The sequence below is a fragment of the Prosopis cineraria genome, unplaced genomic scaffold, assembly GCF_029017545.1.
Source record: "Prosopis cineraria cultivar Desert tree isolate PC_DT_omini unplaced genomic scaffold, ASM2901754v1 PC3, whole genome shotgun sequence".
Taxonomy (NCBI): Eukaryota; Viridiplantae; Streptophyta; class Magnoliopsida; order Fabales; family Fabaceae; genus Prosopis; species Prosopis cineraria.
In genome coordinates this window covers 46,245,743-46,273,421 of record NW_026555334.1, presented here as the reverse complement: position 1 = coordinate 46,273,421, position 27,679 = coordinate 46,245,743, and the positions used below count along the sequence as shown (strand labels likewise).

The window sequence follows — 27,679 nt, the reverse complement described above, 5'->3', positions numbered from 1 at the left end:
AATAAATAAATATTCTCCATTTTATTATTATCATTTTTTAAAACACATGTATAAGAAAGGGATAATTAAAATAATTGTAAAGCCATATTAATTTAGCACAACAAACTTTAGGTAATCGTTCTCACGAACGGGTATTGTAGGGTGCTTAACACTTTCCCTACGTTCAATCGACTTCCAAACCTATTTTTAATTTTACAAACCTCCTTACTTCCTTTAATTAATTTCTCAAGATTTTCCTCAAAATTTTGATAACAACTCCTGTTGTGCTAGTTTTCGCCTCAAAGGCCAGAGCTTCTGCTCTTGCTCGTTGTCTGCATCGCGTTTTGGGTACAACACTAGAAGCTTTAAAGGCTCAATATCAAAGACAGCATTCTTAATCTTTGTATCCTCAACATTTCTTTATAGCCATATCATAGGTGAGTCTGGAATTGAAGGAAAGTGAGAAGGTAGATCAATAGGCAATGTGCCACCCTATTAGTGGTATAGAGTTATAAGAAGAAAGAACTTGCCATATTTCTTAGAGAAACTTTATCGTTGACCCAATTACCATCTTTATCTTGGAGGGACGTAATTTTTTGCCCCTTCTACTTGATGATAGAAGATGTAAAATTTCTAAGTAGACAACTAAGATTACCCTTACTAATCTACCCATAACTCCAAGTTCAAGATAATTATGTAGATAGTAAAAATTACTAAGTTGTATAATTCCCAAAAGTAAGGATCTCAAGTTTTTACAATTCAAAACATTCTAATATGCTTATATTATTCATAAATCAAAGTTAAAATTGCATATGGAAGCATGGGATCTTAAATAAATCAACACATTTGCAAAATAATTGAAGATAGCAACATAGTGCAGTAAAAATAGAGGGGTGTCATGGCTTGTTGCCTCTATGCCATGCGCCATGGCGCAATGCACAAATTTAACAGCATCTTTATTGTCATAAAACAACTTGAGGGCAAATTTTTAACCCACCCATTTCTCTATTGGATGTCCAATTGAGGTATTTGATACGTCTATAAAGAGCTTTTTCCTAACTCTAGCTAATGGCATTGATTTCACAACCAAATCATTTTTTAATAAAGAATTGAAAACTCATTTTAAAACTTACTCTTTTTTCACGATTAACACAACTTGGGTGCTTAAATCACAATTCAAGTGCGAAGAGCATGCACCATTTCTTAAATCATACTCAAAGGACTATTACAGACTCGTGCAACACACCACAACTAATCAATCACTCATAAATCATAATTTTGATGCTCAACCCCTTAAGTCACAAAAATATAAAAGGGAGCCAAATTCTCATAAATTTACATAATAATCATCATAATCAATCATTCACATAATTTTAACCCTATATACACATTATCATTATATCACTAACACCTCAGGGCACGAAATATGCTTAAAAAATAATCTCATAATTAGTACAAGTAGTCACAAAACTATATGAAATCTTAGTTGACAAATTATCCACATAGTACACAAAATTTAAATAACATGAGGCCTACAAGTAGGATTTTCTTCGAATCCTAAGTCTCTAATCATTTTTCCTAATCCTGGTCTAATGAGTTATGCCCTGCAATATTAAAGAATGAGGGGTGAGTACAACCACTCAATAACCAAGGTCAACCTAGTCTAAACAATTGCATATCGATTAATTATAGATGCAAATGATAATTAAAATCCTTTTTGCAACCAGTATAAATATATTTCAAAGGTTGCCTTAACCACAATACTAATAACCATATGGTTAAGTATAAGCACATATCATCTCACATATATAATCAATAATGCACATAAGGAGTCGTTATAATGACAACCATGTGCTTCTACCAAAACATATCAGACTAAAATAATAACAATTATGTGGTCGAAATATGATATGCATGATTGATGTCAACCTTATACCTCTTGATACCTCCAACATGAAACTATTAGCTATATATATAACTTAAACTAACTCATCCTTCTACTTATGAGGAGCTGCTTGGCTAAGGTCAACTTACTCACTTATAATCCATGATTTCTCCTAATGTTAACAACTATGAGGTGTCATACTCTTAATATACCCTCCATAAGAACCTGTGGAGACTATTTAGATTCAAGTCTCTTAAAGAATAAATAAGATAATCCCTAATCAACCATGGGATAATGGCTGCATCTCGATTTCAATAATTGATAGCTGGCTGACTTTCGATTATAACAGTAAGTCACTATTGCCATATGGATTTAATGCTACTTCTCTTCTTAGGCAAACTCCAACTATAAATAATCATGTTATACACACATTTACACATAATAGGCAAAATTATTGACAACCATTATGATATTATACTCATCACAAAACCATCTCCATCATACTCCATAAATCTCATCATATACCATATATCTCATGGTATTCACGTTCATATATATGCATGTTTCTATTCAATAATATTGTTAACACATGTAAAACATACGTATCATTTTTTATCATCTCACTAACATAATTTCATGCATGTCATAAAAATTTGCCAAACTTTACATCGAATGTGAGTTTACAACATTTATGACTTTTAGATCATTCCTTTTAATATATAATTAATTAATACACAAAAGTATAAACCAAATCTCCATTAGCTACCTTAAACCTTTAAGAGGTCAAAGGGTTATCCCTCAAAATATAAACTTTCAAAGCTCTCTTCAAGCTTAAATGATGCCAAATTGATTTGTCTATAATTTAACCATAAAGATAATCATTAATATCCTTATTTGGATAATTTCAACACTTTACTCAACCTTTCTAACTCACATAAAATACAATCTCCTACTTTTTAATATACTTATTAGGTTTACTAGGTTCATATAGCTCACATTGTCATTAATGAGCCATTAAACTATCATAAATGGCTTCAAAATACCTCCAACAACCCTCATTATGACTAATTTTCAAACATTAATGGCCCTTATCGACCAACAACTCATGAAACCATTAATGCTAAGCTTAAGTATCCTAAACAACTCCTATAAACTCTATTTAAGTTAATAGGTTCATACTTATAGATCATATGGACTAAAAATCACTTTTTAAATTCAAATTCTAACTCAAATCCTCATAAAAATGAAAAAGAAAGGGAGGAAAGAGTTTATAAACCTTATCTTAGGTGTTCAATAGCTTAAAAATACTCCCAAGCTTTCAATAGAAAGCCCTAATAAAGAGACCTTAGGTCCTACATTTTCTCCTTTTTCTCTCTTCTGATTTTTTTGAACAATACAGACCATTTTAAGTACAATTTCAACCATGTACCGCGACAAATGTGCTACACGCGTGGTATGTGGCACAAAGACACTCCCTTTAAATTTTCTCCTTTTTTGATGCCTGAGTGACCCAACTTTACTTCGAGCTCAAATCAAGGGTTGAAACCATAATCAAAACTACTTGTTAGACTTCTCTTGCCACACACTACATCAAGTTACTTAATTACTCTCTTTTACTTAAATTAATCTGATTTTGACTTTTCTCAAAAGTTATAGAAAAGGCATAGAAGAAAGAGATATTTCTATCTCCCCACTTTAACCATTTATAGCAAGACTTTTGAAACCATATAAGCCCTTCGTAAGCTACAAGCTCATGATATTCCTCCCAAAGTTTTAAATACAACGTCGATAACCCATTGTAAGGATTAACTGATTTGGCTCTATCAATCCCCTCAAGTCTACGGAGTATGGCACGCTTGTGTTTGGGTATACTAACAATATGTTTGTTATTCCATCTTCGAGTTAAAGAATGAAACTCAACAAGGCTAGTTGACTAGAGTGTTGTCTCTTTAACAAAATAGTACTAAGCTAAAACCCTAATGGAGTAAAGGGTGTGTAACATCCTGATTTTTTATATAATAAAGAAATTGTGGAATTTAGGTTTTGAGAAAAAAAATGATAATAATAGGAATTTATATTATTTGAGGTTATTTAGAAATAATATTATGGTTAGGTATTTAATTATGAATTTAAAAATTTAAATTTAAAACCACATAAGCAATATTTAGTTAAGATATAATACATAAATAATTTTTTTTATGTATGTGTTGAAAAAAAAAAAGAGAAAAGGTAGAAGGAACAAAAAAAAGGGGGTGGAAGGTTGTTGTTTCTAAGTCCCACATTGGTTAGATGAGGGAAGAGAAGAGGTGCCTTCATGTATAAAAAGGAGGGGGTGTGTGCATTAGGAAGCATGAGAGGCTAAGATGCAATTTAGAGAAAATTGCAACTTTTGGCCCAAAGGTTTGAATAATTAAATTCAAACCTATAGTTTTTTTTAATATAATTTTGGGACTCACAATCCCATTTTTATATTATTTTTCTCTCTTCCTCTCACGTTGCTCGGCGTTTTCTCGCAAGGGGGGATTATTTTCTTTTTCTTCAGGTATGTTCTAACTTTCCTGTTTAGATTAGCATTTAAAAATTTATTTAATTACAAAATTAATTTTATAGTTATTTTCTAAATAATATTAGCTTTCTAGTGATATGATTATTTTGTAGGATAGAGTAAATATTTTGATTAGGATTTTTCTATAGGATAGTTAATCTGATGATATGATGGATTAAAAATATAGGTTAAAATTCTTAGGGATATAATAAATATTATAGAATATTTTCTTGAGGTTGAAACTCATGTTTAAGAATTTTTGAGTTAAAATCTAGATCTATATGGTTGAATTTATGTGGAATCTGAGACGTAGGGATAAACCTATGATTATTAAATATTTATTTAAGTATGAATAGGTATTTTTGAGGTTATAGAAAGGTGATTTGAGGCTTCAGGATAATTCTAAAATTTTTAATTTATTTTTGGATGAATTTTTAGAATGTAGAAGGATGAAATTGTGATACTAGAAGTGAATTGAGGATAAAAAAAATAGTTCATTAGGGTACGAGAATTTTAGAAAAGAATTTGGGAAGTTAAATGAGGCATAAATCTTAAATTAGTGTTAATATGGACTATAGATTTAAGACTTTCTAACTCTTTAAATTAGAGTTATTTATTTTAATGTAAAATTAATATATAGTATTGTGAAATAATTATGTAGATTATATTGACAAAGATAGTGGTGAAAAAGGAGTTGTGAAGGGGAACTTGTTATTCAAGACACAAGGTAACCATTATTAATGTGTTGTGATGGGTGTGTTTGTGAATGGTTATGTGTTGTTTTGTTGTTTGGAAAAATTATGAATTATTGAAAATAAATACTGTATATACTTGTTTGAAATTATTGCCAAGTGGGTTAAAAATTTATTTTTGTTTATCATGATGAGATATTATTGTTCGGATATATTCCTGTTTGGATATTTGAATGATGCATGACTTGTCAGGGTATTTTAATGTATGGTGTTAATGGGAATTTCTGTTCGGTTAATTATTACCACGTGGTAAGCCCTCATTGGACCCAATGAGTGGCGTGTCGCTTGGTCCAACTCACCTTTGGCCGGGTGATTTGGCGTCCGAGCATGGCGAAAGGAGGATATAAGGTGCAGTCATGCAAATTAAATACTTGTTCGGTTTGTTTGAAAATATTGTTCGGTTAAATGTTTTGTGTGCCCACTTAGCAATCGCATGATTAGTTACATCGCATGCATCATTACATATTAATTTTTGGTTACTGGGACTTTTAAGTCTCATTCCCCGTGGTTAATATTTTTACAGGAGCGAGTCCGGCCGAGAAAGCACCAGAGGTGTAACTATGGTGTATGAGACACCATCTTTTACGTTGCCTCTTATTTTAGATTATACAATGTATCTTGTGCCAACTTAGGACATATCTTCTTTGTGAAGCATGTAAACTCTAATCCTTTTTATTAAAAGTATTTATTGACCAAGAGGATTATGTTTGTCTCTTTGATTCATGACCTAATTTAAATATCATGCCATGAGGATCCTGTCTGTCCCTCATGGTTCTAATTGCTTTTTGAGATATTTTAAGACCTGTGGTATATTGTCTTGGATGTATCATGGTAAGAAAATTTTCTACCATGATAATGGTTTTAATAATTTGTGAAAAATCGGTTTGTATTTTTGAGGGTGTTACATATTGGTATCAGAGCATATAGTCGGTTGGCAATATACATTGTTATGGTGCTTCTCATTGTATGGCCATGATATAGCTAGGCTAATTTTATTATTTATATCTTGTATCCTTTAGGAGGGGAGAGAAAATGCCTGTTACTCGTGGTAACTCAGGATTCCAACATGAGCACCTGCCACCGCCACTGCCAAATGAGGAGCCTGACTTGGCGGAATTAAGAATGCTTGTAAAAACATTAACAGACAAGGTTCAAGGATACGAACAAGAGTTGACGGAGCTAAAGAGGCAAAAGGTAACTGAAAATGGAGATAGGGCTCATGTTGAGAGTCATGTGGGGGAAGGCAGTTCCTCACATCCTGCCACTCCGAGAGATCATGAGTCTAGAAGGAAAGAAATTAGGCAAGAGGAACAGAGAGCCCCACCGACCATTACTGATGTGTGGGAAACTGTTAGGAAGTTTAACCCTCCTACGTTTGATGGTAACCTTAAACCATCCGTGGTAGAGGAATGGGTGAAGAGACTCGAATCCATCTTTCGAGTAGTCACATGCACCAGCAATCAAAAGTACAAGTAGCATTAGTGCTCCTAGTGAAAGGAGCAAGAGATTGGTGGGAGACAGCAGGGCCCAGGGATGATTCTACACTCACCTGGGAGGAATTCAAGGAAAAATTATTCAGGCATTACTTTCCATCAGAGTTAAGGTCTGAGAAGGAAGCGGAATTCCATGCCTTTAAGCAAGGGAACCTCGATGAGGACACATTCATTGCTAAGTTTCAGGAGTTATCTAGATACTCCACGTACCTGCAGTATAGGGATGATTCCGAATGGAAGGCTAAGCGCTTATTGGAGAAGGCTAGACCAGAATTGAGGGAACAATTGGCTCATCTAGATATCCGAGATTATGATGAAATGTGCATAAAACTACAAGTAGTAGCTCGCAGTAAGAAGGAGGTTGAGAGAGAGAAGAGGGGTTATTCATATAGTAGACCCCCAACCTACCCTCGACCCACCGGAGGCATTATGAAGAAAAACCATCAGGGTTCGAGTAGCTCATGGAACCAAGGAAGGCAGAAGGGTCCATTTCAAAGGGGCCAAGGACAGAGGAGCTATCATAGTAGTTATCACGGGTCACAGAGGAGCCCAACAGTATCTACCCCTGCCCCGAGTACAGCGAGCTCTCAACAGTGCACTAAATGCGGGCGTCGTCATTTCGGACAGTGCTGGGTCTGTTACATTTGTGGGAAACCCGGTCACATTGCAAAGTTTTGTGGGGACAACCAGGGCTCAAATATGAAGAACCCTTCCCAACATCCTACTGTCTCTGGTCGTGTGTTTGCTCTTACTCAGGACACCATGAACTCCCCAGATGCCATTAGAGGTAACATCAAAATCCTTCATCATGATATTGTTGCACTATTTGATTCGGGTGCTACACACTCTTTTATTTCTGAAACTTGTGTAAAGAACCTTGATTTGCCTGTGTGTATTTTACCTTTTGATATGAATGTGTCTACTCCTGCGGGAGAATCTGTGAGGACCGCTAAGGCATGCCTTAACCTAGTAGTCGAGTTTAAAAATAGGAAAACAACTATGGACTTAATTATCCTACCACTGAGAGGTATGGATGTAATTGTGGGAATGAATTGGATGGCTGCAAATGGTGCTATCCTAGATTGTAGAGAGAGGAGTGTGTCTTTATCTTCTTTGTCGGTGACCCCAGTCGAGACTCAAGATCATGTTTTCTTGTCGGCGGCGCAAGTTGATAGATGTATGAAGAAGGGTTGCCAGGCCTACATGGTTTTCTTCTCTATCCAAGCTGAGATTGATGAAGGCGTGAAGAATATCCCAATTGTCAAAGAATTTGCGGATGTATTTCCAGACGAAGTCTCCGGTTTACCCCCAAAGCGCGAGGTAGAGTTCTCAATTGAATTGGTACCCGGTACAGGGCCAATTTCTAAGGCTCCTTATCGGATGTCCCCTTCAGAGTTAGCGGAACTGAAAAAGCAAATTGAAGAGCTACTTGAGAAGGGTTTCATCAGACCGAGTGTTTCACCTTGGGGATCTCCAGTCCTTTTTGTAAAGAAGAAGGACGGAAGCCTCCGATTGTGCATTGATTATAGACAATTGAACAAAGTAACCATCAAGAACAAATATCCACTTTCGAGAATCGATGATTTGCTGGATCAGCTTGTGGGATCCGCAGTTTTCTCAAAGATTGACTTAAGGTCAGGGTACCACCAATTGAGAGTAAGAGCAGAGGATATACCTAAGACAGCATTTCGGACGAGATATGGGCATTATGAATTCATGGTGATGCCGTTTGGACTTACGAATGCTCCTGCGGTATTCATGGATTACATGAATAGGATCTTTCGACCCTATTTAGATAAGTTTGTAGTAGTGTTTATTGATGACATTCTTATTTATTCAAAGGATGAGGAGGCTCATGGTGAACATTTAAGAATCGTCTTGCAAGTTTTGAGGGAACATAAGCTTTATGCCAAATTAAACAAGTGTGAATTTTGGCTCCAAGAAGTAAAGTTTTTGGGCCATGTTGTGTCCAGAGATGGAGTTGCGGTGGATCCTAGCAAGATTGATGCAGTGATGAAGTGGGAACAGCCAAAATCTGTTACAGAGATACGAAGCTTTTTAGGTTTAGCAGGTTATTATCGTCGCTTTATTAAGGGATTTTCGCAAATTGCGATGCCCTTAACTAAGCTGACTAAGAAGGATGCCCCATTTATTTGGACTGACAAATGTGAAGCTGCTTTCCAAGAATTGAAAAAGAGGTTAACCACTACTCCAGTATTGACTATTCCTGACCCTGTGGTGCCGTACACTCTGTACACTGATGCTTCTTTAAAGGGTTTAGGATGTGTTTTGATGCAAAATGACCGAGTGGTTGCCTATTCCTCCAGACAGTTGAGACCACACGAGGAAAATTACCCTACTCATGATTTGGAGTTAGCTGCAGTTGTGTTTGCTCTGAAGATATGGAGACACTACTTGTATGGATCTAAGTTTCAAATCTTCAGTGACCATAAGAGCCTGAAGTATTTATTTGATCAAAAAGAGCTTAATATGAGGCAGCGACGATGGATGGAATTTCTGAAGGATTATGACTTTGAATTACATTACCATCCGGGTAAGGCTAACGTGGTAGCTGACGCCTTAAGTAGAAAGACTATTCATGCTGCACATTTGATGGTTCATGAATATCATTTGTGGAACAGTTTTCATGATGTTCCAGTAGATGTGATTGAACATCAAATGGCCGCACTCCAGGTAGCAGACTTTGAGAGCAAATTCTGGGAAGATCTCAGAGTCTCACAGCAGAGTGATGACTACTTAAGGAATATAAGGAAGGAGATAGTGGTAGGTAAGGCCCCAAATTTTACCATCTCTGAGGACACAGTGATGAAGTATAAAGGTAGAGTTTGTGTACCTAATGATCCAAGATTGAGGAATATCCTTTTAGAAGAAGCTCATAGGAGCAAATATACAATTCATCCCGGTATAACTAAAATGTACCATGATTTGAAGCGAGGTTGGTGGTGGCCAGGAATGAAGAAAGATGTAACTGAATTTGTTTCTAGATGTTTAACGTGTCAGAAGATAAAGATAGAACATCAGAAGCCAGCTGGAACACTGCAACCGTTAGATATTCCAAAGTGGAAATGGGATGATATTTCCATGGATTTCATCACTGGACTGCCAAGAACACCCTCGAGTAAGGATGCTATTTGGGTGATAGTAGACCGACTCACCAAATCAGCTCACTTTTTGGCGATCAAGTTTACCTCTACATTAGAGAAATTTGCTGAGATATACATTAAGGAGATAGTTAGACTTCATGGTATACCCTCTAGAATTGTGTCAGATCGTGACCCAAGGTTCACTTCAAACTTTTGGGGTGCGCTACAGAAGGCTATGGGTACCAGACTGAGTTTTAGCACCGCATACCACCCCCAAACAGATGGACAAACAGAGAGGACGATCCAGACTTTGGAGGACATGTTGAGAGCTTGTGCCATTGAACTACCAGGTAGTTGGGATAATCATTTGCCATTAGCTGAATTTGCTTATAATAACAGCTATCATTCTAGTATTGGGATGGCGCCTTATGAGGCCTTGTATGGAAGGAAGTGTAGATCGCCTTTGTGTTGGACAGAATTAAGTGAGAGGAGTATCATTGGTCCAGAAATTGTAGAGCAGACCACCCAGAAGATTGCAATGATTAAGCAAAAATTGCTAACCGCTCAGAGCCGACAGAAGAGCTATGCTGATAAGAGGAGACGGCCGTTAGAGTTTGAAGTAGGAGATCATGTATTTTTGAAGGTTTCTCCAGTGACAGGCATTGGTAGATCCATTAAGGCAAAGAAGTTGACACCTAGATTTATGGGCCCGTATGAGATCTTGGAGCGAATTGGATCTACTGCATATAGAGTTGCATTACCTCCACAGATTGCAGGTATCCATAATGTGTTCCACGTATCACAGTTGAAGAAGTACAACCCGGATCCCTCCCATGTTATTGAACCTGAAGAAGTAGAATTGAGGGAGAATTTGACCTTTAGATCCGAACCGGAGCGAATTGAGGACTTTAAGGACAAACAACTACGCAATAAGACCATCCGACTCGTGAAGGTGATTTGGAAGGGTGGAGCCCTAGGTGATGCTACTTGGGAAACCGAGGAGAGTATGAGGCGAGATTATCCACATTTATTTGCTTAGGTACATAGTTTCTATGCTTATCTATTAAATTTTGAGGACAAAATTTCTAAAAGGAGGGGAGAATTGTAACATCCTGATTTTTATATAATAAAGAAATTGTGGAATTTAGGTTTTGAGAAAAAAAAATGATAATAATAGAAATTTATATTATTTGAGGTTATTTAGAAATAATATTATGGTTAGGTATTTAATTATGAATTTAAAAATTTAAATTTAAAACCACATAAGCAATATTTAGTTAAGATATAATACATAAATAATTTTTTTTATGTATGTGTTGAAAAAAAAAAGAGAGAGAAGGTAGAAGGAACAAAAAAAAGGGGGTGGAAGGTTGTTGTTTCTAAGTCCCACATTGGTTAGATGAGGGAAGAGAAGAGGTGCCTTCATGTATAAAAAGGAGGGGGTGTGTGCATTAGGAAGCATGAGAGGCTAAGATGCAATTTAGAGAAAATTGCAACTTTTGGCCCAAAGGTTTGAATAATTAAATTCAAACCTATAGTTTTTTTTAATATAATTTTGGGACTCACAATCCCATTTTTATATTATTTTTCTCTCTTCCTCTCACGTTGCTCGGCGTTTTCTCACAAGGGGGGATTATTTTCTTTTTCTTCAGGTATGTTCTAACTTTCCTGTTTAGATTAGCATTTAAAAATTTATTTAATTACAAAATTAATTTTATAGTTATTTTCTAAATAATATTAGCTTTCTAGTGATATGATTATTTTGTAGGATAGAGTAAATATTTTGATTAGGATTTTTCTATAGGATAGTTAATCTGATGATATGATGGATTAAAAATATAGGTTAAAATTTTAGGGATATAATAAATATTATAGAATATTTTCTTGAGGTTGAAACTCATGTTTAAGAATTTTTGAGTTAAAATCTAGATCTATATGGTTGAATTTATGTGGAATCTGAGACGTAGGGATAAACCTATGATTATTAAATATTTATTTAAGTATGAATAGGTATTTTTGAGGTTATAGAAAGGTGATTTGAGGCTTCAGGATAATTCTAAAATTTTTAATTTATTTTTGGATGAATTTTTAGAATGTAGAAGGATGAAATTGTGATACTAGAAGTGAATTGAGGATAAAAAAAAATAGTTCATTAGGGTACGAGAATTTTAGAAAAGAATTTGGGAAGTTAAATGAGGCATAAATCTTAAATTAGTGTTAATATGGACTATAGATTTAAGACTTTCTAACTCTTTAAATTAGAGTTATTTATTTTAATGTAAAATTAATATATAGTATTGTGAAATAATTATGTAGATTATATTGACAAAGATAGTGGTGAAAAAGGAGTTGTGAAGGGGAACTTGTTATTCAAGACACAAGGTAACCATTATTAATGTGTTGTGATAGGTGTGTTTGTGAATGGTTATGTGTTGTTTTGTTGTTTGGAAAAATTATGAATTATTGAAAATAAATACTGTATATACTTGTTTGAAATTATTGCCAAGTGGGTTAAAAATTTATTTTTGTTTATCATGATGAGATATTATTGTTCGGATATATTCCTGTTTGGATATTTGAATGATGCATGACTTGTCAGGGTATTTTAATGTATGGTGTTAATGGGAATTTCTGTTCGGTTAATTATTACCACGTGGTAAGCCCTCATTGGACCCAATGAGTGGCGTGTCGCTTGGTCCAACTCACCTTTGGCCGGGTGATTTGGCGTCCGAGCATGGCGAAAGGAGGATATAAGGTGCAGTCATGCAAATTAAATACTTGTTCGGTTTGTTTGAAAATATTGTTCGGTTAAATGTTTTATGTGCCCACTTAGCAATCGCATGATTAGTTACAATCGCATGCATCATTACATATTAATTTTTGGTTACTGGGACTTTTAAGTCTCATTCCCCGTGGTTAATATTTTTACAGGAGCGAGTCCGGCCGAGAAAGCACCAGAGGTGTAACTATGGTGTATGAAACACCATCTTTTACATTGCCTCTTATTTTGGATTATACAATGTATCTTGTGCCAACTTAGGACATATCTTCTTTGTGAAGCATGTAAACTCTAATCCTTTTTATTAAAAGTATTTATTTGACCAAGAGGATTATGTTTGTCTCTCTTGATTCATGACCTAATTTAAATATCATGCCATGAGGATCCTGACTGTCCCTCATAGTTCTAATTGCTTTTTTGAGATATTTTAAGACCTGTGGTATATTGTCTTGGATGTATCATGGTAAGAAAATTTTCTACCATGATAATGGTTTTAATAATTTGCGAAAAATCAGTTTGTATTTTTGAGGGTGTTACAGGGTGCAACTTAAGTCATTTCCTTATAAAGTCGCCAAATTTATCTAGAGGTTATCTAAGGCTACGAGTTACCCTAAATGTAGAGAGTTTGATAACCTAACGTATCCAAAATGCTAGAAAACCTAAGCTAATGAAGGTATGTGTGAATCTCCTTTTTTTCATGAAATAGAGCCTTAAAGTTTAGATAGTAAAAGAATCATTATCTGTTCATTAATTATGGCAATAGTGTTGAATTCCCCTTTTTTGCCAAAATGAAGTTCCTTGTGAAAACTATCCTAGAAAACTTAAACTAGCTAGTTCATTCCCTAAATAATCAACTAATGCCCTTTGGTTATCTTACTAGTTTGGCTTTGAAGTTGAACAAGTGCTCTAGTTAACTAATCCTTAGTGAGGCTGTTGCTTAAAGTGAGTTATAGTAAACCACAAAACTATGAAAGATGCTCTCTAATGTCTCAACTTTCCACCCTAAGACTATGTAAAAGCAAAGCAAGACAACCATTAAAGTAAAACATAGAACTATGCATTTTATTCATGATGGCTGAATTATATCCAAAATTTCACAAGAATATAGTTAACTAAATAAGTATTCTTCATTACATCAAGATGGATTCAACTAGAATTACAACAAAATGATGAATTAACCTTAAACTAAGGAATTAATTATAAAATCAAATGAGGAAAACTAAGAGATAACAAAGTCTTAACTAAGTGTAGCCCCTTGATTCATCTTCTATCTATTATTCCTCTAGGATCCCTTGAATACTCTAGCCTCTCATCATCTTCAAAGCTTTTAGAAAATTCCTAACTTGGTTATACCCTTGCATCTTCTCCAATGTGAATATGAGAATTTGAATCCTTAATTAGATTAAAAGGGATAGGACGAAATGAAGGAGAGGAGGAGAATAAGATAGGTTTTGTATGATTTGGTGGAGAAACAAGAGAGATATAAGTGATTGAATAGAAGAGAAAGTGGATGAACAAGTGAAAAAGTGAAAGAAAATGTTTGAAGGAGAGGAAAATAAGAGAGAATCTTATTAGGGAAGCTTGGCACACGAAATGGCTTGATGGAAAATGAGAGAAACTATGGGAAACTTGTTAGGTAGTTATGTTCTTTAACAATAAACTTAAATCATTGAAACTACCTATTGAATTTAGAGGGAACTGGTGATAATTCCCATGTGATCTTTTAATCCAATGCAATGCACCACTTCTTCGCCCGGCCTACACCTCCTTAAGTCCTTGATTGTCGCACCATTGATGCCCTTTAAAGCCTTTTTGGTTTGCTTTGAATCATGTCTTCATTCCATCCATTACTTATACTGTCACAATTTAATTAAATAACAAATTCATCATAGTGTGACATTTATTTAATTGGACTAAGTTAAAAATATTTAATTCAACTTAAGTATTAAATTGAATAAGGGAATATGAATGTAGAGACCTCACAAAACATAAGTGTAGACATGCACACGGTTGAACTAAAACATAAGGCTAAGTGAAAAATCCTTAGAGAGATAACCTTAAGGTGTGTCTTTTTTTAATAACTCTCAACTTAGAATGAATTAATAAAAACTAATTTGACCAATTATATTAGCCCATTAAAAGACATAATTCTAATACCTAACCTTACATTTATGAAAAAGTGCATTTTATGATCAAAATACTCTTAATGCATGTAACGTAACACTTAGGTAGTTTTACACTAATAATGCAATATGAATACATATGAGCACTCATTAGGCATGTAAAATGGTCCTATTTAGTTGAGAAATGTGTGTAAATAATGAATCTTACCATCAATCCCTTGGTTATTTACCCAAGCATCTATGACAATATTTTTGAAAGAATCTTCTAGGGTCTAGGCAGCTTGGTAAGTAAAATTTGCTTTAGGTGAGGGGCGATTGCCATTACTCACAGTGGATAAGACAATAACTTAGTGATCATATATAAACTTGAAATCATGTGTAACCCTTGAGTAAGGAAAAGAAGAAATCTAGCTGTGATTATAAAATATTCAATCAAGTTTTTCTTTGACTCCCTTTTTCCCTAAGTAAATTTGTTATTCATATCAGAAAGTTCAAGTAGCCCTACATCAGAGGTATACTTATTGAAATGTTTCATAGAAAGATGATTAAGGGCAACTCCATACAATTTATCACAGGGACTTCCATAAGCATTAAAATCACTTAAAATAGACCAAAGACCTTTTATAACATTAGAGATAGCTTGTAGAGAAACCTACAAATCCTTGCGCTTGATATAATTAATCTCACCATAAATAAAGTTAGTAAAGTGATAATAATTAGAGGTAAGGTCAATAATTTTATAGTATAAGAGTTAGACATTTAAAGCTAGATATTCAACTATTGCAACATGCTCATTATAAAGAACCCAAATGCCCTTGACAAAGCCCGTAGCTTCAACTCAGAGTCGATTGATGAACCCTAATTTTCCTACAATCCTATAAGTATGACTACCACTAACCCTTGTTTCAAATAAACAAAGAACATCAATCATTTTTTATAATGTCTTTAATGATTAAGGGGAAAGGCTGGCTACCAACACCCCTACAATTCCATAATGTAATGATCAAAAGGAATGAAAGGGAGAAGACTTACCAACTTGACCTGTATTTATTAAGGGTCTTGGAATTTTCCATCCTTTTTTTACTATACCAATAGCTTTCTTATCAAGTAGATCAATCATGGTGTTTGTGTCAAGAGTTAGAGGATTTGAAGGCTTAGATTTGGGGAAGGATTGAGAGCAGGTGAAGGCAATGTAGAAAGATTGAGTTGTGAGCTTGATGTTGTTAAAAATGTTGAAGAGGAAAGCTCATCGACAACAATAGCAAGCTCGATAGGGTGGTGGGTGGGCTTACAGGTGAATCATTTTTTCACTTCTTTATGGATAATTTAATCCAATTTCCTACTCACCATGATGTGTTCCTAGATGAGAAGACTCTGGAAATAAGTTAAGTTGTAGTTTTCCTAGGCCACCATTATTGGACCCTTGGTCATAAGATATAGGCTCAATGTCTTCCTTACCCTTGCCTTTTGAGTAGCTTTAGGACTATATTCAATTTTGGCCCTTATATCATGCTTCTATTTCAGCTTATGAGAAAAGTTTGGAGTCAATGATGTCTTATCTTTGAGAAGAACAGCTTTATGAATTCGCATGTCAGGTAAACTTGTATCCTTTTTTTAATAACAACCATTGTCTTCTTATATATCTTTACCTTTCCTAAGATTTGCTATGATGGCAAATATGGATTACTATTAAAAGGTAACATCTTCTTTGCCACATTTTCCCTAGCTCTGCGACCTATTATGCACATCCTCTGGCCATATGTTCTTGAAAATCAAGGCAGCAATGATGGAGGAAACATCTATGTTCTAAATATGTTAATTACTGATTGGAGTTTCTTCTTCGATAACTTTGCTAGAGTTGGGTCGGAGACTGATGTTAAACTCTGATGATGATAACTTGAACTACTTTTATATGGACATGCCTCATGTTAATGCCCATAATGGCCACAAGCAAAACAAATAAGATTCAAGCCCTCATATTTAACATCAAATAAAGAACTTATTGCAATGATTCTAGGAATAAGTTGCTTCTGCAAATCAAGCTCGACACATATGTAAACAAATCTTCCACATTCAACTTTGGATTCAGAGCTTATGAAGTCTATAAGAGTGTTGAAATTGACATTAAGAGTTCTTCCAACTCTATCACCTAATTGAAGGATAAAGTGACTATTATATAGAAATGTATGGGTATATGAGGAATGTGAACCTAGGTGATGATTCATCTCAGTGAATTATGGAAAGGATTGAAGTAGGGTGTCCATTTTTAGACCGAGAGACAATATTGTTTAAAAACCCAGGGGCCTTCAAATAAGGATTTTCTATAGTGAGCTTGCTAGTTATCTATACTTGTGAGTCTTACTATAAAGTAGTTATTCAGTAGGTCAACAATGTCAAATTCATAGGTGCTCTACATTAGTCACGGCCTCTCTTTGAGAGTAGAGTGATGGAATCTTCTGCCTAGTACTGTAATCACTACCCCAAAGTTTCAAGGTCTACACTATTCATTATATTCATCTTAAGTAATGGGTGCTACTAGATAGACCTCTATAAGTTTCTTTAGGGCTTCATTAGGTTCTAGCATTTTCTAGAAAAATTCCTCATCATCTATAGGGATTGTCCTTGAACTCGTAAAAGGACCTATAGTTAGCAACACCACTGAAGCCTAACTGTGAATCCTTTTAGGAGAGAGCTTTCAGGGCTTCTTCTTTCTTTGCTTTTTCCAATTAATTTTGGTATGGAGAAACCAACATCGAGCTTTTTAGTTGTTTCAACATTTTTTTTGGTCAGATTCACCCATCTAGTCATCTATGACGAGTTAAAGTGGTTCTTCTACTTTCTTTTTTCTTTTGCCTACCATCATTTCCAACATTAGATAGCTGGTTCGATGGAGATTTGCCTTAGCCATTGTCGTCTGTAGAGAAAGAAAATTGTGTGTGCACAAAACCCAAGAGAGAGAATCTTTTTTTATCTTGGGTGAGAGTTTTTACTACATAAAACCAAGGATAACCAAGTTCATAGTTCTTTAGTTGTTTTACAAAATTTTAGGGATTGTTCATTAAAAGAAAAAAGGGGAGAGAATGATGTTTTGGGGATTTCATCCTGAGGTTTGTAACTTATACTCTTCCAATTTTCTTTAAAGCTTATTTTTATCAACTCCATCAATATCAACGCAAAAAAGTATAAGGAATAAAAATATACAAAATTTCAAATATGTCTCTATATATTAAATTCAAAAATTAATATCATATTGCCTTTTCTTTTTTAAAAAATATTTTTTAAATATTATTTAAAAAATTATGTCATAACTTTTAAATGAGACAAAATAAATTTTTTAAATTGTGCTTTATAAATGGGAGGGAGTAAGTGTGTGTTTGGTTTTCAGTTTGTCAAAAATTTATTTGGTGAAAGTTCATTTGGAGAAAGTCAATTTAATGAAAGTCAGTTGTTGTAACGAAATTTGTGTTTGGATATATTTTTTCACAAGTTAGTTTGATACATTGAAAGTTGTTTGGTTTGTGATAGTAAAATGTGCTTTTGAATGTACAATTACCAAAAAGGACATTGATTTATAATGATTTATAATTTTTATTATACAAATGTAATATATTCAAAATATTTAAAAAATATAATAAAGATTATAAATAACATAAATTTTAATCTATAATGCTAAAAATTTGATCTCTAATTATTTGTATTTTTTAATTTGTAATTTTAAAAGATGTAATAAAGATTTGTAATTTTTATTATACATTAATGCTAAAAATTAACATGATTAATTACTCAATTTATAATACTAAAAAAATTAATACCTAATTATTATTATTAAAATAATAATTATATTTTTAATGAATTAACTATTTTTTAAATAAAAAAATAAGAGATTAAACTTAGGGTAATATGGTCAAATAACATCCTACTTTTCAAATTCACTTTTCAAAAGTTTCAGATAGTTACGTTTCAGAAATTCACTTTCAGCTACTATTTGAATGTACTTTCAGGATGTGCTTTTCTGCCAAATATTTTACCCAAACAACTTTCAACTTTTTGAAAGTAAAATTTTGCTTTCTGAATATATAGTGGAGAAAAACCAAACGGACCCTAAGTTCTGATTCAGCCCTCAAGGTTAAAAAAAAAAAAAAAACCAAGCCCTCAGCGCCCTCCTGGCCTCCTCCCCTCCTCGTAAAAAAAAAAAAAAAGTTTGCGTCCCGGACTTGAAAGCAGCAGAGCGCGGGAGAGTACTGACTGTGGAATCGGAATGGGAAGCGGGAAGAAGCACGATCTGGAGCTGGAGAAAACTCGTTTAGTGAGCTTGGCTCTTGATTTCGGCTTCGACGAATGCTCGGCCAAAAAGTGCTTGGATCGGCTTGTCGCCCTATACGGTACTCATTTATCTACCGAGCTATTTCAATGCCCTCTTTTCTTTTTTCTAATTTTCTGTACTGTATTGTCTCTCCATGTACGTACTTCCATTTGTTCACTTGTATTGTAATTCAATTTCTGAATTTGTTTTTTCTATTCCTTAAACCATCGGCGCGCATTTGTTTAAGGATGAATTAAAAGTTATGTTATAATTACGGGTCTCTCGTTTTCTCCTTTCGTCACTCGAACGTCCTTGCATCTGGTATACGTAGTTTGTTCTTAAACTGCTAGGAATGTGCTGCACCGGTAGTTGTTAATGGACGCTCATTTGCATAAATTCGTCCAATTTTTCCCATTCGTACTACAAGATATATCCATGCATAATAACCTCTGGCCCTTCGTTGAGCATTGATTTTCCTCCCCCTTGCAATGATCATAACCAGCTATAGTACTTTTCTGTCCAACAACACTGTCAGGTTTATATGCATTTTGGCCGTCATTTTTTCAGGTGATGATGGGCGGGATTTTATCACCGTGGAGTACTGCGGTGATGATTTTCTAGCAGCTTTAGCTGATTCAATGCAAGATACTGAGGAATGGGACGATTTACAGGCAATAGAATCAGAAGCTTGTGGAACCTTGACTAACCTGCTTGATAAAACTGTTGTCGGGTGTCCGTATGAAGATAACGGCATTGCAGGAGGTTGCATCAATATTATTGAGGATTCTCCTGAACCTCAGAAAAACCAGAAAGTGGTGGAGTTGGTTTCAAGCGATGAGGATACGGACTTTAGTATTTCAAGGGAAAAATGTGCACCTCCAGGGTCCTATTTGAATGATAATGTATTCGCAGGTCAACAGCCTCCAATATCAGGGGTAAAAAGCATTTTGATGGTGAAGTATTTGATGCTATATATGGTCCTAAATCCTCTGAATCGCCTCTTATTGCTAGTTTCATATTTCTACTTTATGTATTCTACCAAAATCCTTGTATGTCAGACAAAGTTTGCGTCAATCAATGTTGGCCTGGCCTTGTTATATTCAAACAAGAACTTCCCGTTTTCACAGTGATGATTGATATTAAGATTATGTGGATTGGTGGGCGGCTTTAAAAAAAGAGAAATTATAAGCCATCAAATCATAATAATTGACATATAATACAATGGATAGACAATGCAAAATAGCTTGTTGGGAAAGTGTGAATGCTGCGTGTAAGATGAAGATGATAATACTGAATGAATCAATTTTTTATGAAGATGATAATATCTATACATGTGTAAATGATACATATGCATGTGTAGTTGGAAAACTATTGTGGATTGGTGAGCGCTCATGCGCATATTCTAATACTTACATGTTAGACTTTTATAAAACCATGCATGATGATTGAAGGAGATTTAATATAACAAAATCAATACTATAAACAAATTGGACTGAAAATGTAACTCAATCAGTATGGCAGTGACACAGTTCAAAATTCTTCTGATAGTTTGGGAGCCGTGAATTTTTTTCCAAAACGTCTAGATAGGATTTTTACCTGCCATTCCTTGTTGGATTAACAGCCGAATAACTTGTTATCATTTACTACAATGGTTATATTATGTTGAAGGATTGCCGAAGTAGCATCACTCAGAGCTCAATTTCCTCAACCGCCAGCAAAAGAAGGTTGTCAGAACGAAAGGATGAAAACTGTACTCTCACTTATGAAGAATTACAGGATCTAGATAACATTGAGATGGCAAATGTTGTTATATTTGGTAATAGGACATTTCGACCATTGCAGCATCAAGCTTGTAAAGTAGCTTTGGCAAAGCAAGATTGTTTTATTCTTATGCCAACGGGGGGTGGCAAATCTCTTTGCTATCAGGTCCTTTCTTTCTCCTAACCATTTGATATAAATCTTCTTCATATTCTTTGTTGTATGTATCTATCCTCTTTAATTGTTAAGATCTGGCTGTAGCAATTAGTTATGCAAAACTCCTTTTTCTAAGACAAAAAGGGGCAAAAAAATACATTTTTTTCATACATTTTCTTCCTTTAAGTTTATGTGAGTTTCTAGGTGAGCACATATTCTTACAAACATTTTGCTAGCCCTGCTTCTGCTTTGCAACAAGTTGAAATCATTAATTTTGTTAATATTTCTATTCAATTTAGATGGATAAGGCATCTGATTAAATTTTCCAAGAGGAAAATAAATGTCTAATATTTTCATTTTCTAAATTTTTGCCGCAATTTCAAGTATTGTTTGTGTTACTCCTGCTATTGGAAAAGATTCAGAAGTGGCCATTACTGAATTCCCAAGTAGGTGGAGCAGATTTTTTTTCACTTTACAGGCAACGACTCACTTACAACAAATACATATATTCATATCTTCCCATAGAATAATATACCATTTTGATCTGCAGAAATATCTTGATGAGACAGAACCATTTGAAATGTTGTGTGTTGTTGTACATTACCTTCTTTGCGCTACAAATCATTTTGTATTTCTTCGAAATCTGATGTTTCCCTCTTGTATTCAGAATGTGATGGTTTAGTTTGAAGTTTCTCCATGTACCCAGACTTTGATGAAGGAATAATTTTTCTGTCACCTTACATTCTATGTAACATGCTTTATTTTGTACTTGCAGCTTCCAGCAACTCTTCAGTCAGGTGTTACTGTAGTTGTATCTCCTTTACTTTCACTCATTCAGGACCAGATAATCACGTTGAACCTCAAGTTTGGAATTCCAGCTACATTTTTGAATTCTCAGCAAACTCCTTCACAAGCAGCAGCCGTCCTCCAAGAGCTAAGGCACGATATAGTTTCATGTTTATGCTTACCATGATCTATTCTATAATGTACCCTATAATCCTCTAGAAGAGAAATCACCTTTCAGATTGCTGATTAATCTCTTGTTTAGCATTTTCTTACATCTAGTTTCTTGTATCTAGAAAAGACAAACCATCATGCAAACTCTTGTATGTGACGCCTGAGAGAATTGCTGGCAATCAATCATTTCTTGCAGTTCTAAAATGCATGCATAACAAGGTGCCTTTCTCTGAATTTTGAATGCTTATTTGGAAACTATTTTGTTTGACCCTTTGAGTACGGAAATTTAATATATAAATGTGGTTGGTGCTCCCTCAGGGACAGCTAGCTGGTTTTGTTGTTGATGAGGCTCATTGTGTTAGGTATATCCTGTGCTTTGTGGAAAACTGACTTCAGTATTATTCAAGCTGTACAATTCTTATTGTATTGTGCAACTACTTGTATGAGATATTCTGTATTTATGACTTTCAAATTCATATTGTGCTTCCCAGCCAATGGGGACATGATTTCCGGCCTGATTATTGGGGATTAGGATGCCTTAAGCTGAACTTTCCAAATGTGCCTGTCATGGCACTGACTGCCACTGCAACCCACTCCGTCCGCGAGGTAGTGGAATGCCATATAGCTATGATGAACTTTTCGTTTCTTTTGCTTCCAAGTTATTTTATGTCTCCACAATTTAAATTTGTTTTAGGATATCTTAGCTGCTTTAAGAATCCCCCATGCAATTGTTCTTGAAAGAAGCTTTGATAGGCCAAACTTGAAGTATGAAGTCATTGTTAAGACAAAGGAGCCTCTAAAGCAGCTTGGAAAGCTTGTGATGGATCGTTTCAAGGATCAATGTGGAATTGTTTACTGCCTTTCAAAAAGTGAATGTGTTGAGGTCTCAAAATTTTTGAGCCAGAAATGTAACATTAAGACAGTATATTACCATGCTGGCTTGGCTGCTCGCCAAAGAGTTGCTGTTCAAAAGAAATGGCATGAGGGAAAGGTCCATATTGTATGTGCAACTATTGCTTTTGGGATGGGGATAGACAAGCCTGATGTCGTAAGTCTATTTAACTTCTTAATATGTAAATTGTAATCTTAATTTTATTTGAATTATTATGATTATGTTGCTATTTTCTCAATTTTGTGAAATTCTGTCTTCAAAGGAATTTTGGTAACACAATATTTCTATTTATAATGTAGAAACTGAATGGTCTATATTTTTCTAGAACCTTTATCTCCAACTCTTTTTCTTCAACTTTAAGCCGGACTCTTTTCTTTTAAAGCTGGCTATTGCATTCATGACAGTCACCACCAAATTTTTAAAAGAAATTTATGATAATTTGCACAATCATTTAAAACTCCTAATGATCTCAGCCATCCGGCTGAAGCGCATGATGAATGCATCAGCCTAAAATATATCGAAGCACTTTAGACTGCATCTTCCTAATAAACTAAACTAATTCTAATTGCAGTTGAAGTTAAACATTTTTTTTTCCCCAAGTCAGTCTGAGTTTTACGGGGTCTTTTAGTACATAATTATCCTTTTGTCATATCTTTCAGCGCTTTGTCATCCACAATACGTTGTCTAAATCAATTGAAAGCTATTATCAAGAATCAGGAAGGGCTGGAAGAGACAGTCTACCTGCAGTTTGCGTTGCTCTATACCAGAAGAAGGATTTTAGTAGAGTCGTTTGCTTGATAAGAAATGGCCAAGGTTATAATAGGGAAAGTCTGAAGACAGCAATTGCTCAAGCCAAAAAGATGCAACAATATTGTGAACTGAAGGTAATCCTCTACCTTTCCGTATCTGATTTATTCTCTGTCTTATCTAGTGCAGACAGTTTATTTCCAAGAGTTGACATTGAAATTGATGACACACACACACACACACACACACACACACAGGATGAATGCCGGAGGCAAGCTTTACTCAAACACTTTGGAGAATCTATTGACAGAAAAGCTTGCAAATATGGATCTAACCCGTGTGATAACTGTCTCAAGAATGGACTGTGAGTTGCTGTATTTTAAACTACAAGCCTGATTTTCCAAACCATCCCAATGGTGCAACACCTTTTCTGTAATTTATTATTTCTTTCAGCTTTATAGTTCACCCTTTTGAGAAATAAAATTCTTCCGCTATATTCTGTAAATATACTTTCAAGAAGCTCAAACAGGTCTGCGGGTGGGAACCCCCTCCGGAGGGGGCCCGGGGAATGGAGACATAAGTTTTGATTGAAAGTAGTTTTTTTTTTAATTATTATTATAAAGGAAGAAAGTTTTGGACGTAATTTTTATTTCATTCTGAAAAATTTGAACTGATATTTTGACACAAAAATACAAAACAAGAGGATCCAGTATAATCTTCTTGCTAAAGGTTCCATATTCTTGCGACGAAAGAATGCATGATTGGCACATTTTTAAGTGGTTACAAGGCACTGGGCATTGGATGGCATTTAATTTATCCAAGTGTCTGGTCAGTTCAAGGAGTAACATTATTGAATCTTATAAGATCCATATATTTCAATAAACTAGAACTAGAATATTATGGCCCCTCAAATTGTTTATGCTAAAGAAATGTCTCCACTAACAGAAAAATGTAAAAGATTCTCGTCACAGAATTAGAGCTCGTTTGGAGGGCATTCTCATGAGGAAGTTCTGGGGAATCGAAGGCAGAACACTTCGGAATCTGGGATGCCTGAGACAGAATGTGATCCAAAGGAAGATGATAAATCGAGCAGGAAGAACAAGTGTTACAATGTAGAAGACACAACAAAATATCAAAAACAAAGATGTGGCTCTGGGGTCCCTCCAGCTTCTCAGAGACTGAAGTCTTTCTCCCATGGTTGCCACCTCATTTGCCATTCTTTGCGCAGTCCCTCCAATGGCTCTCAGTCGATCATATCTCCTTCTCAAACGTTCCCCTCCAAATTGACTCGGGAACAAGTCAAATTCTTCTTCTAAATCCTCAGGGGTTGTCGTGTCAAGACAAGACAATTCTGCATCTACGGAAGGAGGATGCTTGGGCCTCTTGAAGTAACGTTTCAACCCAAGGAAAAGAAGGTAGAAAGTCCCCAGGGGCACAATTGGTTCCGGAAAGAGAAGCACGAGAATGCAAAGCAAGTAAAAAAGGGAGGTCGTAACAGGATTCTTCCAGTATCTGACGTCCTCCAACCACTTCCACCAGGAAACAAAGCCACCTACAACATTCTTGATCCTCTTTAAAGTAGCTTGACCTTTTCTCATGCTCCACGTGTCTGATCTCGCGTCCAGCATATTATACACCACCTCTCTGCACAATGGCGGTTCTGCACTGCTCAATCTCACGGACGAAACATGAGCCGCTTGGTTTCTTAAATTATCTATCTGAGCCGGAGACAATGGGGAAATGTAATGCTGTCTGGGCAACAGAGGCAGCATGTAGAATTGATGCATATTGAGGGAAGACCAAAACGGCCAAGAAAACCTGAGGGCCAGATGGATTTCTCCCATCTTCTTCACTCCGGATGGTTGCAAGCATATGAGAGGATAAGAGTGCGTGTATATTTTGCTACGCTCAAGCGTGGATAGCCGAATCCGTATCTTACCCATCAAAGTATCCATTGCCCCTCTAGAACTATCCTCTGCATCCAGTTGATTATTGTTGAACACTGCAATAGTAATGACCGTGAATGGATCATAAACTTCCCACACATACTGTTCATTCCACACCGGAGAAAGACTATCCACAATTGTCCTTGAGCGACACCACTTGGGACCATACTTAGCCACACAATATGCATGGATTCGAGCCCCCATGCTCATTGGCTCCAACCCAGATGCCTTCAACATCCCCAGCTCCAAAATCCCAATACTCGGTCTCCAAAGCTTCTTTGCCGATGCCCTGAAATCGCTGCAATTCTCGGTGGGCTCGTCTAGCATGTGATATGCACCATCCAGGGAGATCCTCGCGTTGAACTTACTGGCAAACACCGCCTCCTGGGAAGGATCAATAATGCTAGGCCCTGGCGCATCAAGGTTGTACCATTTACTGGCCACCCCTCCGCCATCTAATCTCTTGTCCGCGTTTTTCAGAGGAATCACACACTTGCCCAAACTCACATGATCAGCCAAAGTCCCTTGCTCTACGCTGATCACCAAAGACTCGTTGAACGGCTCTTGCGCAACAAACATCAGATCCTCGTTCCAGAACGGGTTTGGGTTCTTTTTCTTAGAAAAGCTTGTTCTTAGACGTAGGCGCCCCAAATCAACTTGGACGAATAAATCTGAGCTCTCCGGATGGAATCTGAGGAGTAAATCCTGAGCTTGAATCACATTGACTCTAAGGTACCATAATGTCGGTAAAATATATACCTTGGAGCGAGTATGAGCAACAGCGTCGACACTGATCGAAGTAGCATCTGAAAACGAAGCTTGAGGGAAAAACTCATCTGCCTGAGTTCCCATCCACACAGCCAGCATGATATCTGCTACAATTGGCGTCCCACCCTGATCCTCGAGCTTATACCATTGCGGTGCCAATGGACTCTCCGGCGGAACCCGTTTCGGAACATCGGGTACAGGAAACTGAACCCGACCTACGAATGCATGGGGCATGAACATTCTGTCTCTTACTACGATCTCGAGGTTCAAGTCCTGAATTCGATCTTTCTCGAAGGCGAAGACTCGGTTCCATGCAGGGAATGGCGTCCTCTGAGAGGAGAGAGTGGTCCCTCTGTAGTTTCCAAGTCTGAGTTGGACGTAAGGGTCGCAAGGAGGCAAGTCTCTAGCCCTGACAACTCTGACATACAAGAATTGCATTTGTTCGACGAGGTCATATCTCCTCGTGAGTGTGTCGTTCTCAGTTGGTAGTCCCGCACTGATGTTGGGAGAAGTCTCCTTCGGACCAAAGTTTGCCATCTTCTGAATCTGCAAAAGGATGTCAAGAGCGCGAATACTTTAGCAAGCAAAGCAGGGTTCTTTGACTTCATATTTTGAGATTATCCATGACAGTGGGAACACAAGTCTCTGAAATTCTGAAAATAGTAAAGACACGAAAACTTACCCTGCCCCGGTGATTGGGTCTATGGCGAGGAAATTTGGCTACAAATTACGAATAAAAGTTAGGACACGAGAAAATAGGAAACTTTTATTTACTGCAGTCCACTCATCATAAACATAAAGTGATGCTTTTTTATTTTTAATCAGTTGATTAGATTCTTGCAATGCAACCGTATATTTCAAAAATGTTAACATAAAAAAATATAATTATTTGTAATCATTTGATTTGTATTAAACTCTGGTTTCCATATATTATGTTAGCAAGATTTTTATAGAGAGATTAATTTTGCGTGATCCAAACCCATTTAAGAATAGTGACTTTTTTAAATATTACCGGTAGTGCAGGGCAGACGGCAATGAGCAAAATAGTTATAAAAAGCAGCATACATATGTAATGGGGGAGAAAAAAAATAGCAGTATGCGTGTGTGTGTGTGTGTGTGTGTTGTTGGGGAGGCAGAGTATATAATCAAGGTACGTGTATGCCATTACATTTTAAGTATTAATTATTTAGTTGCTGTTAGAAAAAAAAAAACTAAAATATGTCCTTCAAATTAAGATTTATTTCAGAAATTTATATTAAATTTAAAATGTAACAAAATATTTATTAAAATTTGGATTAGATTTGGACCAAAAAAATTTTGGATTAAAAAATAAAAATGTTGAACTTACGTTTAAATTAATCCAAACAAATCTCTCCCAAAATAGAAAGTCCATAACTTGGTGGCGGGGTTTCAGCAAAGCATAGATTATTGGAAACAAGTAATTCTCCAATTTCTGAAATTCCAAAAATAGAACCGGCTGAAATAAATTAGC

General features: G+C 35.7%; 2 protein-coding genes and 2 long non-coding RNA genes across 4 annotated transcripts; 3 read left to right on the top strand and 1 right to left on the bottom strand.

The window, feature by feature from the left end:
- The first annotated feature begins 4,128 nt into the window (after window positions 1-4,128).
- Window positions 4,129-5,836, top strand: LOC129304712 (uncharacterized). The gene is made up of 3 exons (XR_008591754.1): window positions 4,129-4,406; window positions 5,071-5,136; window positions 5,685-5,836. It is a non-coding gene; the product is annotated as an uncharacterized LOC129304712 (long non-coding RNA).
- A 5,174-nt stretch (window positions 5,837-11,010) lies between these two features.
- On the top strand, window positions 11,011-12,858 carry LOC129304549 (uncharacterized). Its single transcript, XR_008591714.1, has 3 exons — window positions 11,011-11,410; window positions 12,075-12,140; window positions 12,690-12,858. It is a non-coding gene; the product is annotated as an uncharacterized LOC129304549 (long non-coding RNA).
- Window positions 12,859-18,812: 5,954 nt separating this feature from the next.
- On the top strand, window positions 18,813-24,116 carry LOC129305222 (ATP-dependent DNA helicase Q-like 1). The gene is made up of 10 exons (XM_054945209.1): window positions 18,813-19,042; window positions 19,531-19,898; window positions 20,632-20,889; window positions 21,653-21,816; window positions 21,957-22,053; window positions 22,153-22,196; window positions 22,326-22,440; window positions 22,529-22,882; window positions 23,386-23,610; window positions 23,731-24,116. The coding sequence occupies exons 1-10, from the start codon at window positions 18,919-18,921 to the stop codon at window positions 23,839-23,841; spliced, it is 1,860 nt and encodes a 619-aa protein (XP_054801184.1). The 5' UTR covers window positions 18,813-18,918; the 3' UTR covers window positions 23,842-24,116.
- A 322-nt stretch (window positions 24,117-24,438) lies between these two features.
- On the bottom strand, window positions 24,439-26,724 carry LOC129305659 (FT-interacting protein 3-like). Its single transcript, XM_054945631.1, has one exon. The coding sequence runs from the start codon at window positions 26,722-26,724 to the stop codon at window positions 24,439-24,441; it is 2,286 nt and encodes a 761-aa protein (XP_054801606.1).
- Between the last annotated feature and the right edge of the window lie 955 nt (window positions 26,725-27,679).

Bases quoted from the DNA above. Each gene is read 5' to 3' on its own strand.
- LOC129305222 (XM_054945209.1), top strand. From the start codon at position 18,919: ATGGGAAGCGGGAAGAAGCACGATCTGGAGCTGGAGAAAACTCGTTTA. The intron at 22,054-22,152 runs GTGCCTTTCTCT...GTGCTCCCTCAG, and splicing joins TAAAATGCATGCATAACAAG to GGACAGCTAGCTGGTTTTGT. The intron at 22,883-23,385 runs GTAAGTCTATTT...CATATCTTTCAG, and splicing joins GGATAGACAAGCCTGATGTC to CGCTTTGTCATCCACAATAC.
- LOC129305659 (XM_054945631.1), bottom strand. From the start codon at position 26,724: ATGGCAAACTTTGGTCCGAAGGAGACTTCTCCCAACATCAGTGCGGGA.